Below are 12,791 nucleotides of genomic sequence, written 5' to 3'. Positions count from 1 at the left end.
TGATTGGTAGTTTTTATGTTGTTTTCTTTTCTTTATACTCTCCTCCAGCTTCACCTATCTAGTGTGATGGATAGCATGGATAGCACCTCGTATTCATTATTTGTAGCTTAGAGAGTGTGTGTGTGTTACCGGGCTGCTCTCCCCGCTGGGTGTGCGAGGCTCCTGTTGGGCGGTCTCTCGGGTCTCAGAGTCCTGCTCTGACACTGTGGACCAATCACAAAACAACACCAGGGCATCAGATCAACGAAGACAAATAAAGCAACAGACATGCGTAAATAAACAAACACACTTACAAGCCTTGCGAGTCTTGCGAGCGAGGGCGGCCGCTAGTTCGCTTTGTACCTGTAAACATCAGAGAGGAGAATGGAGTTGAAAAGAACGAAAACAAGCGCCATGCAGCAGAAAGCCGACTGTGTTATTACATTAATACTCGACAGAGATGCACTGACCGTGGAGGTGAGCCTCTCGAGAGCTCTCATCTGGAGAATCTCACCGCAGATGTCTCGGTTTCCTTCAGAGTCCTCTTCTGACCTGACACACACACACACACACACACACACACACACACACACACACACACACACACACACACACACACACACACACAGTGTATTGACATTTTGTGCAATGCAAACGCATAAAATCCAAGCACAATTTGTAGCCTTCTGTGGCCTTGACATAATCTGTTTGAAAGGAACTACTTTCAGCATAAGCACTGATTATCCATTGCATTGGGTTTTATCACGACTATCCATTGTTGGAATTTGCACAATGCTACTTCATCCTGATTATAAATTAATCCAGCCATCTTCTGCAGGATGCACCTGGCCGTCTCCTCTGCCAACCAAATTTTCGACCCCTTCTACCCCGTCCCCTCCTCAGTTTCAAAACCTCCCAGTCAGTTTGTGTTTTCTTTTTTTTTTTTGGACAGTTGTGCTTATCATCATCACTTTGAAGAAAAACATCTGTTAAATGACCAAATCAAAATGTAAATTATGGCTTAATGTTATGCAAGAACGCACAGTCTATAATGTACTCTCTTCATGTGCTTTCTCTTGCCTAACACACACACACACACACACACACACACACACACACACACACACACACACACACACACACACACACACACACACACACACACACACACACACACACACACACACACACACACACACACACACACACACACTCTCTTCCTTCCATGTGGTTTTACCTCCAAGCCGAAGCATGGTTATGCCTATTTGTATATTATACAATGGCCTATGTGGGTGTGTGGGTGTGTGTGTGTGTGTGGACGGATGATGGCTTGTGTGGATAGCTTGTGTAAGAATGTGTAATTGTGTACACTGCTGAGGGCTCATAACACCCTTGGTCTGTGACAGTACACAGGTGGGTGTTTCAGGGTTAACTCCCATGTTATACCCAGAATAATAGCATGGGGTTGCAGCGTTTGTCTTTAACGGCTGCAGACTGCACCCATGGGCCCCTCATCCAATTTCATGTTTTCCAAGAAAACCACTGTTTATAATGCCACAACACACACACACACACACACACACACACACACACACACACACACACACACAACACACAACACACAACACACACTCAACTCAAAAGTACTCAAGCTGTAGCCCCCCCCCCCACACACACACACAGACTCATTCGTATACAATTTGGATTTTTATTAACGGCTCCATTGGCACTTGTAATACATGCGGAGGAGGGGGTAAACATTAAGCTGGTGTGTCTGTGTGTGTGTGTAATCTGATAAGAGCATGATGGATGCAGCAGGAGGAGAGATGGTGATAAGATGTGTTTGCCAGGGAGGACATGCAGCCATCAGTCTAAGCCTTTTGCCAACACCTCAGACAGAGCGAGAGAAAAAAGAGAGAGCGAGACAGAGACACAAAGAGATAGACTGCCCGCCCGCCCGCTGGAAGCTGTTGTATTACTCATGTATTGAAGCAAAGTCTCTCTCTCTCTCTCTCTCTCTGAATTACCACGTTAGTCTTGCTCCCGGTCACTCTCTATTATTTGTAGTGAGAGTTATTACCAGTGTTTATCCTCAATACTTCTATCTAATAATAAGTATTTCCCTGTTGTCCCGATTACCAACTCTCGGGTCCCTGTCTGCCTATCCGTCTGCCTGCCTACCTGCCCACCTGCCTGCCTGATCTGCCTGCCTGCCTGCCCTGCCTGCCTGCCTGCCTGCCTGCCCAACCTTCCCTGCCTGCCATCCATTTACCCACTTGTTCTCTTCAATAAATCCCAGTTCTTATATACCACTATTCTTGACATTACGGTCTGGCCAACCATGAACCCATCAGACAGAGAGGTATTCCGCCAAGCCCTTTCCAATTGAGGCATCCTTCTGGGGCAACATGAGCAGGCTCTAAAGGACATTTTGGACCGCTGAGGAGTCCTCTCGGCAGCCTTCTATAGCCTTCGGAACCAAACAACTCCCCAGGTCCCCCTGGAACCTCCGAGCCAGGCCCTTAGCTGTCCTCCCGACCATGGTAAGACTTTAGTCCTCGCAGCTGTGAGTTATGATGGCGACCTGGGTTCCTGTCAGGCCTTCCTAAGTCAATGTTCCTGAGTTTTTGAGCCGCAGTCTTACACGTATGCCTCTGACCCGCATTGCTTACCTGCTTGGATCACTTGAGGGAGCCGCTCCCGCCTGGGCTTCAGCAGTCTAGGAGAGCCAATTGACCATCTGCGCCTGCTACATGGACTTCACCCAGGAGATTGAGATTTTTGATCATCCCGTCCGAGATAAGGATGCAGCCAAGCATCTTCTCTTCTTCCAGTCAGCTATGCCACATTCTCTGCTTTTGAGTAGTTCAGAGTTCCACCGAGACACCGCGAGAATGCTACCACTGTGACTCTGCCCCTGCCGGAGCTTCGTGACCTGTCCTCTGTTCCAGAGGTTATTCCAGAGGCCCAGGTGTTCAGCAAACACCACAATCTCACACTTGGCAAAGAAAACCACTTGGATCTCCATAGCACATACCACTTCATCTTCATCTGTGACGGTGATGAGTGGATGACAGCTTTCAACAGTCCTCTTGGACACTTTGAATATTTAGTTATGCCATGCAGCCTCAGCTCACCAACACCCCTGCCATGTTCCAATGACTGATCAATGACGTCCTGTGAGAGGACATGTTTCTCAGAACATGTGCCAAGTACTCCAACGCTCATCGTGGAGGTGGATGCCTTGGACACAGGGGTAACACTATGTTCCTCAGCTGACAACAAGCTTCACTAGACTTCACTTTACTAGACGACCGTCTCTACCTCCTGAGCTACTGCCCCCCTGCTTTCTCTCACCTAAAGTCCAGGCTCCAGGAACATCAACCCAACGCCAAAAGTCCCACCTGTAGATTCAAAATTCAAGATTCAAAATGTTTATTCGTCACATGCATATACATACTTTCATACATATATGCAGTGAAATGTAATGCAACGCACCCGGTGATAACACACAATATGTCCTAGGAAAACTTATTCTACTAGACCAACTAACTGATTCCTAAACTGATTCCTGTACTCTGTGGAGGAGACTTGGGCCGACTCGGATCCCATCCTGCCGCCCTCCTGTTTCACTGCCACCATCACCTGAGAGGTTGAATCTCTAGTAACCCAAGACCAGAGGCAACAACTTGACCCATGTAACGGTCCTGCCAATTGCCTGTTTGTTCCAGACTCTGTCCCCTCCCAGGTTCTCCAGCGGGCCCATTCCACACGTCTCACCTGCCACCCTGCTATAAACCGAACGCTTTCATTCATCCATCAATGGTTTTGATGGCCTATGGATGCAGACACCCGGTCCTTCATCGGTCCGTGTATGCCTGAAACAAGTCATCCCCTTAACCCCATTTTATCACCGGTCTCCCTCCGTCTAAAGGTAAAAGTTATACTTACTGTCATTGATCGCTTTTCCAAAGCCATCCCTTTCCTTGCCCTGCTCAAGCTTCCCTCAGCTAGGGAGACCGCTGACCTTCTGGTTGACCACGTCTTCAACCAGCAATGAGATTCCCATGGACATTTTGTCAGACAGAGGCCCCCAGTTAGTTTCTCAGGTCTGGAGGGCTTTCTGCAAGGCACTGGGGGCCATCACCAGCCTGATTTCAGGGTACCATGAGCAGACCAATAGTCAGTCGGAGCAGCCTCCATTTACAACCAGAAGATGGAGGCTGCACCTGGGTAATCAGCCTCCCAGCTGCCCTGTATAGAATATACCCACAACTCCTTGTCCAATGCCTCCTCTGGTATGGCCCCCTTCCTTTGCTCTCTCAGGTACCAGCCTCCCCTGTTCCCTGCGCAGGAGGAGGAAATTGCTGCCCCGTCTGTCCAGGCCCACATGCGTCGCTGTCGCAGGACCTGGAAACGTGCCTGCACTGCGCTGCTATGTGCCTCCACCAGATCCCAGCACCAGGCTAACTGTCGCCTGACTCTGCCGGAAGGTATGGCTCCTTGCTAAGGACCTTCCACTCTAAATAACAGTCTCCCCGCTGCCTGCCCGACCTTCCCCGCCTGCCTGCCTGATCTACCTGCCTGCTGTGCTTTTCATCCTTTTACCCCCTTGTTGCCTTCAATAAATCCCAGTTCTTATATACCACTATTCCTGTCTGTGTCTTGTGCTTGGGGTCATTAGCCACAGCCGCAACACAAAGAGAGTGGGGAAGAATCGGCTGTTGGTATGAATTATTTCTACTTTTGAATGTTAAATGATTCTATTAAAAGATGACGTGTGTAGAAAATGACAAGATTTAAGTACATGTTTTTAGAAGGACAGCAATAAACAGCATGAGCCTTGAGATTAGCGAGTGTACCCTTCCACTGTCCTTCTATCCACTTTGTACACACACACACTTTAAATGTTGTACAGATGAATGTGTCAGTATATGTCCTCGTCAGTTATCACTCTCCTTTAGCCTTCGCCCATATTTCCTCTTCTAGATACCACGTGTACTCTCTCTCTCTCTGACAGATTGAGTTCAGTCGCAGCCTCAGCAGGAATCCCACACACAGGATCCAAAATGCAAGGAACTCTGGCTGACACTCTGAAATGACCACACACACACACACACACACACACACACACACACACACACACACACACACACACACACACACACACACACACACACACACACACACACACACACACACCCCCCCCCCCCCCCCCCTTTGGATAAATGTAGTTTAAAGCGCTCACACAAGGAGACTGGGGATTTACCATACTGAACAGAGATTAAGTTCATCACTTGGATTTGAGAGAGAGTGTGTGTGTATTTGTGTGTGTGTGTTAAACATTTGTTCACAGTGCAGCCACATAAACGCATTGTAGGTGTGCACTATGGCTCCAGCACAACACAGCAGGAAACACACACACACACACACACACACACACACACTGTCACTTCAGAGTCCTAAACCTCAGTTAAACCACTCTCTTCAACCTTGACATTTTAGCAGCGGACTACCCCCCCCATTTCTTGCACACATCACAACTGAGTCACAATCCCCATCTTCAAGGTCCTACAGAGCTCAACAGTGAGTTTCCATTAGTGAAAACCCTATTCATATTCTGAATCGAGGTTTTGTTTATTAGCCATAATGTTGTAACCATCCAAAGTAGACCTACCACAGGCTATGAGATTGTGAAACAATGGTAAATGCTCCTGTAGAAGCCACAAGTCAATATATCAACCTTGTTTTAAAGAGGTGTGCTCCTTTTTACACAAGTTAATATAGCTACCTGATGTCCCCAAAACATGTTTTTCAATTTCTTTGCCGAAAATACCACTCGCATAATGCATTCTAGCCATCTATAATGCATAATGCATTCTAGCTGATTCTAACATACCTCTAAACCATCCTGCTCCAGGATGCTCTGTTTAGGTGGGAGGAGCCACCCTCCTGAGGCCCTTGTTCTGTGAGCCAATAGAGTTTGAGTTTCACTTCGGGGTCTTCTTGTTGTTTACACCGTAAAAACGGTCACTTAATATTACCTCATCAGTCCACCAAAGTCTGTTTCTGAACAAATCTGAGGCGAGAGAAATAAGCAATCCAGTTGCTGAATCTTCACTCATATTGGATCTACAAGGCCTAATTGAAGAATTAGCTCCGACTTTTGTTGCAGTTTGGGCAAGCTTGTGGGGAGACACCACACTGCGACACACGCGGGGATTTTTTGCTTCCATGTAAACGTCGGAAAATAAAATAAATACTTTTACAATAAAAACACACTATTTTTATTGTTTTTTATTTGGAGAAACGCAGAGCGGATTGCGCACCGCAGCCTACAGCCTACAGCCTACTAGTGGTGTAATGGAACGTAGATGATCCGTGATCCGTACGGATCGTCCACCACGCTTCCGCTCGCATGTGAAACGCAGATCAATTGAAAAATGTAATCATCATAGTGAAAGCCGCAGTTTCTTTTCAAAGTAATAATTCCATAAATCTCGATGCAGAGTTGCAGCGAATAGAAGATTGACAAGACAGATGCGTCCTGTGTTTTACTCTGAAGTGCAATGATTGGTTTATGGACATATCACGAAGCAAATGTTGCCGCTATGCGTCTGCTCGTCGGCCATATTGGAGTGGTCAAGATCCGCTAGTAACCAACATAGGAACATACGATGTGTTCTGAGAGATGCAGACTTCTCTTTAAAATCGACTTTAACTTGCTTAATTCCGAACCGAGTTTCATGAAATTTAGTTTGTTATAAAAGTGAAAAATTTAACATGATACTGGAATTTAATTCAGTATCATTTGATTCAGTAATGTTTAAAGGAAGAAGGTATCATGCGTGCCTCATATTACACTTTAATTTAACAATTCAGTGTTGAATATTTTTAGATTCTATTTCATCATTGGACATCTCGAAAAGGCCATGGGCAAAAGTTCCTTGCCTTAGGTGTTTTACAAAATAAATGGAAGGCAAAGTGTCTCCTTTATGAATTGTTTTATTGCTGATTCGAAAAATTATCCAATCCGTGACTCAAAATCGTGATACAATCCGAATCGTGAGTTTTGTGATCCGTTGCACCCCTTTTTAAGAATAAGAAACACACAGCAGAATAATTTTAAATACTTACATTTCCATTGTCTACAGTTTCTTCACAGACAGTTTGTATTAATTCCTCTGTCTTTTAAAAGATTTGTGCTGGTCTTCCCAGTGGCGCTTTCTATTCTCTGTGTTATTTCACCAGCCGTGGGTAGAGATACTCTCAGATGAAGTGCAGTTCTAAAGCTACTGAAGCCCTAAATTACGTAGATAAGGGCTGCAAATCTGAACGCCGGGGTGCACCACATGCTTTCTGAAAAGCATGACAGCTCACAAAAAACTGACTGGGTTGTCTTATTTCACAGTTTGTGTGTTAGTAGACCCATCGGGGACCCAAATGTATGGGCACAAGTACTGAAAAAGCAAGTTTTTCATAATAGGTCAGAAGTACTACACTACCCACAATCCTAAAGTGCAACGGCGACATCTCTGATTGGTCGCTGTAACCATGGAAATGTTTACCGCGTCAGTGACGACACTGACGTCGGCAGTTACGTTACGTTTACCCCAAAGCAATATATTCGACACTATTATTAACAATAAAAACACTATATTTTCTTTTTTTATTTATATACCCTTATCAGTCCCACAAAGGGGAAATTTGCAATTTCTCTGCATTTACCCATCCTAGTATCTGAAGTATCTAGGAGCAGTGGGCTGCCATGTAGAGGCGCCTGGGGAGCAGTTAGGGGGCTAAGTGTCTTGCTCAAGGACACATCAGCACACTGCCAGGAGGAGACTGGGATCAACCTCGCAACCTTCTGCTTATTAGACGACCCGCTCTACCTCCTGAGCTCCTGATTTGAACCTGCGCGGGGTAACCCCAATGGATTTCTCGTCCATCGCCTTAACCACTCAGCCATGTGATGGGGAACGTGCACTCGCTGGCCAACAAGACCAAAGAGCTGGCTGCCCTGGTGAGGAACCAGAAGATCTACAAGGGAGGGGGAAAAAAAGAGTAGAGAACACACTACACAGACAGAGCTACTGGAGAGGCTACCACTCGCACCGCCGCAGGTCAATACACCCATCTGTTGTTGCCTGTTGGGCTTGAGTTTGCAATGTTATGATTTGAGTATATTGTACACAAGTTATTGTGTACATGGCTCCTACCCATTTCATAGCCTCTAGCCCTCTCATTGCCTCTTAGCCTTTCACAGCCTGCATCATTTACAGTCCTTAATAACTGAGTGTAGTAGCAGTAGTAATTGATATTTTGTTAAATTATTCGTTCAATATTTTGTATTATTTTGCTTATATCATGGTGCTTTTTGTCTTTTATACACCAACCTCACCAAGTGGCTTTCCTTGAATGTGCAAATTTACCGAGCTTGGCAAGATAAAATAATTCTGATTCTAATTAATTTCCAATAAACATACATTTGCATAGAGCAAGCATATTTGTCCACTCCCATGTTGATAAGAGTATAAACACTTGAAAATCATCCCTTTAAGGTACATTTTGAACAGATTCAAAATATGTGATTAATTTGCTATTAATTGGGATTAACTGTGGACAATCGTGTGATTAATCGCGATTAAATATTTTAAAATCGATTGACAGCCCTAGTGTGTATGGATGGAAGGATTTTATAAGTCCAAACAACTCACCGCTTTAAATGCTGATATTACCTCCTTGGACCTTTTGTAGGGCGATGTAAGCACATCATTTCGGTTAAAATACAGGAGCAACATGCAGACTTGCACAGGGTTGCTGCCTATGAGACCTGTGTAGCAGACACCGTGTTCTGGCCGCCGGATAACCCAGCGGATTTAAGTGCACTTTTGGTGACCTTCTGAGTTTGGTGGTCCCTTAAATGTAATTCTTAGAAATGCCCCATTATCGCCAAAGTAAATTGAAGTGACCTCCGTTCTGACTGGAATGTGTGAAAACACAGAAAGATAGATGGAACGATAGACCCTAAGATAGATTCAAAAATATATATATGAAAAAGTGGCAAGATATGGGAAAGAAGTGAAATATACAATAAAAACTCAAAGTTAAACGAACACAATGAAAATATAAAATGATGGCAGGACAACGGGAAATAACCCCGAGTATTTTAAGCAGTATAAACTAAGACAAAATAAAGAATTACAAACCTGAAGAATTAAAGCAGTGAGAACGTGAATGTTATATGAACAATATGTGCACGTGTATGTCTAAGGGTTCACTTACGGGCTGTTGGCTCCGCCCCCAGAACGGAACTGGACATATGGAGCGAGCTGGAGGAGAAGCCTCACAGCCTCTGGCCACTCCCCCTCATTGCAGCGAAACTCACAAGATGCGGATTCACACTCCTCAAAGCTGAATTGGTAGTAGGAGTTGGAATCGGCGAACACCACCCGCTGGTCAACTGGAAGAATAGAAAAAGAAAAAATACACCCAAAATTCTCCAATAGGTAACAGAGTCGCAATAAAAGTGTATTGTGCATTTTTCAAAAACAGGGTATTTCATTGGGAGATGAAAGTGAGTGTTAGCATATTCAAAAGAGATTTGACGCAACATAACTAGTAGTTATGTAACAATCTCAATACGAACTCACACTGTTCAGTAGAAGTTAAGGAAAATTACTTTATTTACACAGTTTTTTTACTCAAGTATAATATTTGAGTACTGAGCTCACCTCTGAATAATGCAGTCGTAGTGCTTGGACTGAATCAATGCCAGAGGAGAACTAGTGGACACCAAGTTGTGTCCTGTACAGTCAATGCTCTTTTGGAATGACTCAAGGTATGATTATATTAACCCATCTCAAATCATCCAAAGCCAGGAGAATCATATGAGGTTCTCTTTTGTGTCTGAATGTTTTAATAGGGACAATGGAAAGGATTCAGAATCAACTTAGCATTTTGCTGCCATTCTAGAAGGTTTGAGTTATTTAACCTGCATCCAGATATTCTGGGCGCAGGACTGGATTACATTGTGTGTTTGTGTTTCTGCTTATGTGTGTGCATGCTTCCATTTAAGCATGTGCGTTTCTGCGTATGTGTTTTTGTGTGAATGTGTTTCTTTGTGTGTGCATGCATGTGAGTGGGTTTTACCGGACAGCAGGACTCCCAGCTCCAGTAGCACTTGCCAGACACGCACAGCAGTAGTCCGACAGCGTACGTACACACACTGCTCACACAGCCACTGCACCAGCTCCACACCCACATAACTGCGCCTGTTAAAAGACACACACGTACAGTCTATGCACCCGTGCACAAGCAGACACAAAGATGCACTTCTAGCTCTAAGCCAAATTTATCCTGCCTACAAAACACGCACACACACACACACACACACACATACACTTGTCTTCTGTTTAAAATCAATAAACATTGATTATTCATTAGTTCTCCGTAAGCCTTTTCCCCTGAAACAATCTATGCTTTGCAAGTTCTTCCCCTAAGGATAAATTCCAAGGTTATATATATATACATGTGTGTGTACGCGCACACAGGCGTGTGTGAGTGTGTGTGTGTGTGTGTGCATATGCATGTATCCATTTCAATGATTGCACCAATTAGTTGCTGTGGCTTAGTGGCTTTTACTGCTTTTTGGCCAAATTAGTGTTTCATATGAACTCATCAATAATACCTTGATATATTTCTTATGTGTGTGAGTGTGTGTTATTATGCTTCTCTACCATATCTATGATGCTCAGCTGGTCGTGTGCACACAACCTGACTGGTCAGTCGGACCTGGATCAACCATGTGATTCACTGTGAGTCAATACAGTATGCATGCTTGACTGGACCCACAACAAATTTTACTCCATCACACGAGCATACACACACGAGCACCCACACACACACGAGCACACACACACCGTATAATCCTGGCCAAGTGTATCTTGTCCTTAGCTGGGTATGGTCCATGAGAGAGGAAAGCATTCCTCACTGTGCGCCCTGCGCACGGAAAACTCTGGGAGCAAGACTGGGAAACACACAAACAAACAAAAACAACGTCAAATCCAATCAAACCTTCAATGTTATTTAATAATAAAAAAAATGACAGAGTCGATTAGAGTGTGCAGCACTGTTGATTATCTCGAAAAAAAACTGCCTGTCAACCCCACGGTGGCAAAACTGTCGGTGCAAAACTGCTGGTGCATCTTTGATGGTTAAGGACATTGAAAAAAAAACAACTTAATGATTAATTTTCAATGCCAATGTTTAATTAATATTTTAAAAAGAAAGGAAAAAATATATATAAATAATACAAAAATAAATACATAATTAATATATTGTTTTCATATATCAAAAGCAGTTATCCAGATGACCTTGCCCTGAATGTCCCTTTGCCCACCTGTACATTTAGTCCGGTCTTGACATACTAGTTTGTGTGTTGCAGACATGTGACCAAGGCCCTTGTATCCAAGTCACAAGTGAGTCTCAAGTCATTTGGTCCAAGTCTCAAGAACGTCCCAAGCCATTTTTTCTTGGGCAAGTCAAGTCACATGTTATTTCAAGTCAAGTCAACTGAAGTCCTTAGTCAATGCAAGTCGAGTCCCACGTCAAGTCCTTTTTCCCCCAAGATACAGCAAGTCTTACCTGCATATATCTGGTCTTTAAAATGTGAAAATACAAGGTATTAGCACCTGTCTAATAATGATATTATTGGCCAATCTATCTAGCCTGTTCAAAAAGTATGACAATGAATTTCATTAGTATTATAATTATTGATATTCAGTGTAATAAATGTAATCGAACAAAACAAATAACTTTATAAATGCTCATATATTTCTTAATTTCTTCTCAATCAAAACAATATTCCTTTTTAATCACTTTTAAACAGGGAAATACTGCTATCTTGTGCCCCTGTCTGTCTGTCTGTCTGTTTGCAGAATATCTCAAATATTATGAACAGATTTGCACTAATTGATTTGATTGAATGAAAATGACTGAATGATATTTTTGAATCCGAAAGAGACGACTCTTGGCACAGTTGCGGCTGCTTGATGATGTGATCTGATCATGTGTGATCTGTGTGTGTGTGTGTGTGTGTGCAACCAGCTGGAGGGTAACAAGTGGTTCTCGTTGAAAAAAAAAGATCAGGTAGCAAGGAGCTTGACTGACAGGGTAGTCATCCGATCATGACAATGCCCAGTGTGCGCTCGCATACACTTGTAATGTGAACATTGACAAAGTTGAACATTTTAATATTTTATATTTAATATTAGGGCTGTGCGATATGACGATAAATATCCCAACTGATGCCATATTTTTAGGTCCGATACCGATTCCGATTTCGAGGAGAGTTCGAGCTTCTATATTTGAGAAGATTTAACTTATAAACAAACATGGATGGATTTAAAATGCCTAATTAGACTTCTGCGCTAATTTTCGTGAGTAATTTAAAAGCAGCATAAAACAGATACAGGATAAACATGTTAATATTTAATATCATATGTAAATATGTTTATCCTTTATGTTAATAATAATATATTAAAATGTTTTTTGGTTATTATTTTTTGTTTCCAGCACTAGGTCGCAAATAAACTTGGAACAGCATGGCACTTCGTGGACCAATCACGGTGCATGGAGCTTAACACGGAAGTGAAAAAAACACGTCCCTTGTTTCCAACTTACAACTTTCTAAACATCTTTCAAACGTCTGCTCCGCGAGGTGAGGGGGGAATACTGAGCCGAACCACAGTACCTTTTTGTTTGCCGATCGCGCTTTAATTCAAGGTTTCAGTAAATGAAAGTGAAGTCAT

The 12,791-nt window shown here is 43.5% G+C and overlaps 1 protein-coding gene across 1 annotated transcript in view; it reads right to left on the bottom strand.

Annotated features, from left to right (window-relative positions):
- The window catches only part of rapgef5a (Rap guanine nucleotide exchange factor (GEF) 5a), a gene marked incomplete at its 5' end in the record, with an annotated part of 45,252 nt that overhangs the window by 25,159 nt on the left and 7,302 nt on the right, over positions 1-12,791 (bottom strand). The window contains 6 exons of the mRNA XM_080000427.1: positions 130-203; positions 294-342; positions 450-531; positions 9,265-9,442; positions 10,132-10,253; positions 10,902-11,008. Coding sequence (XP_079856553.1) covers positions 130-203; positions 294-342; positions 450-531; positions 9,265-9,442; positions 10,132-10,253; positions 10,902-11,008 — 612 coding nt within the window. The remainder of the gene's footprint in view (positions 1-129; positions 204-293; positions 343-449; positions 532-9,264; positions 9,443-10,131; positions 10,254-10,901; positions 11,009-12,791) is intronic.

This window comes from Zeus faber, assembly GCF_960531495.2.
Source record: "Zeus faber genome assembly, chromosome: 1".
Classification (NCBI taxonomy): domain Eukaryota; kingdom Metazoa; phylum Chordata; class Actinopteri; order Zeiformes; family Zeidae; genus Zeus; species Zeus faber.
The sequence above is the reverse complement of the archived record's forward strand: the minus strand, read 5'-3'. Positions and strand labels throughout refer to the sequence as shown.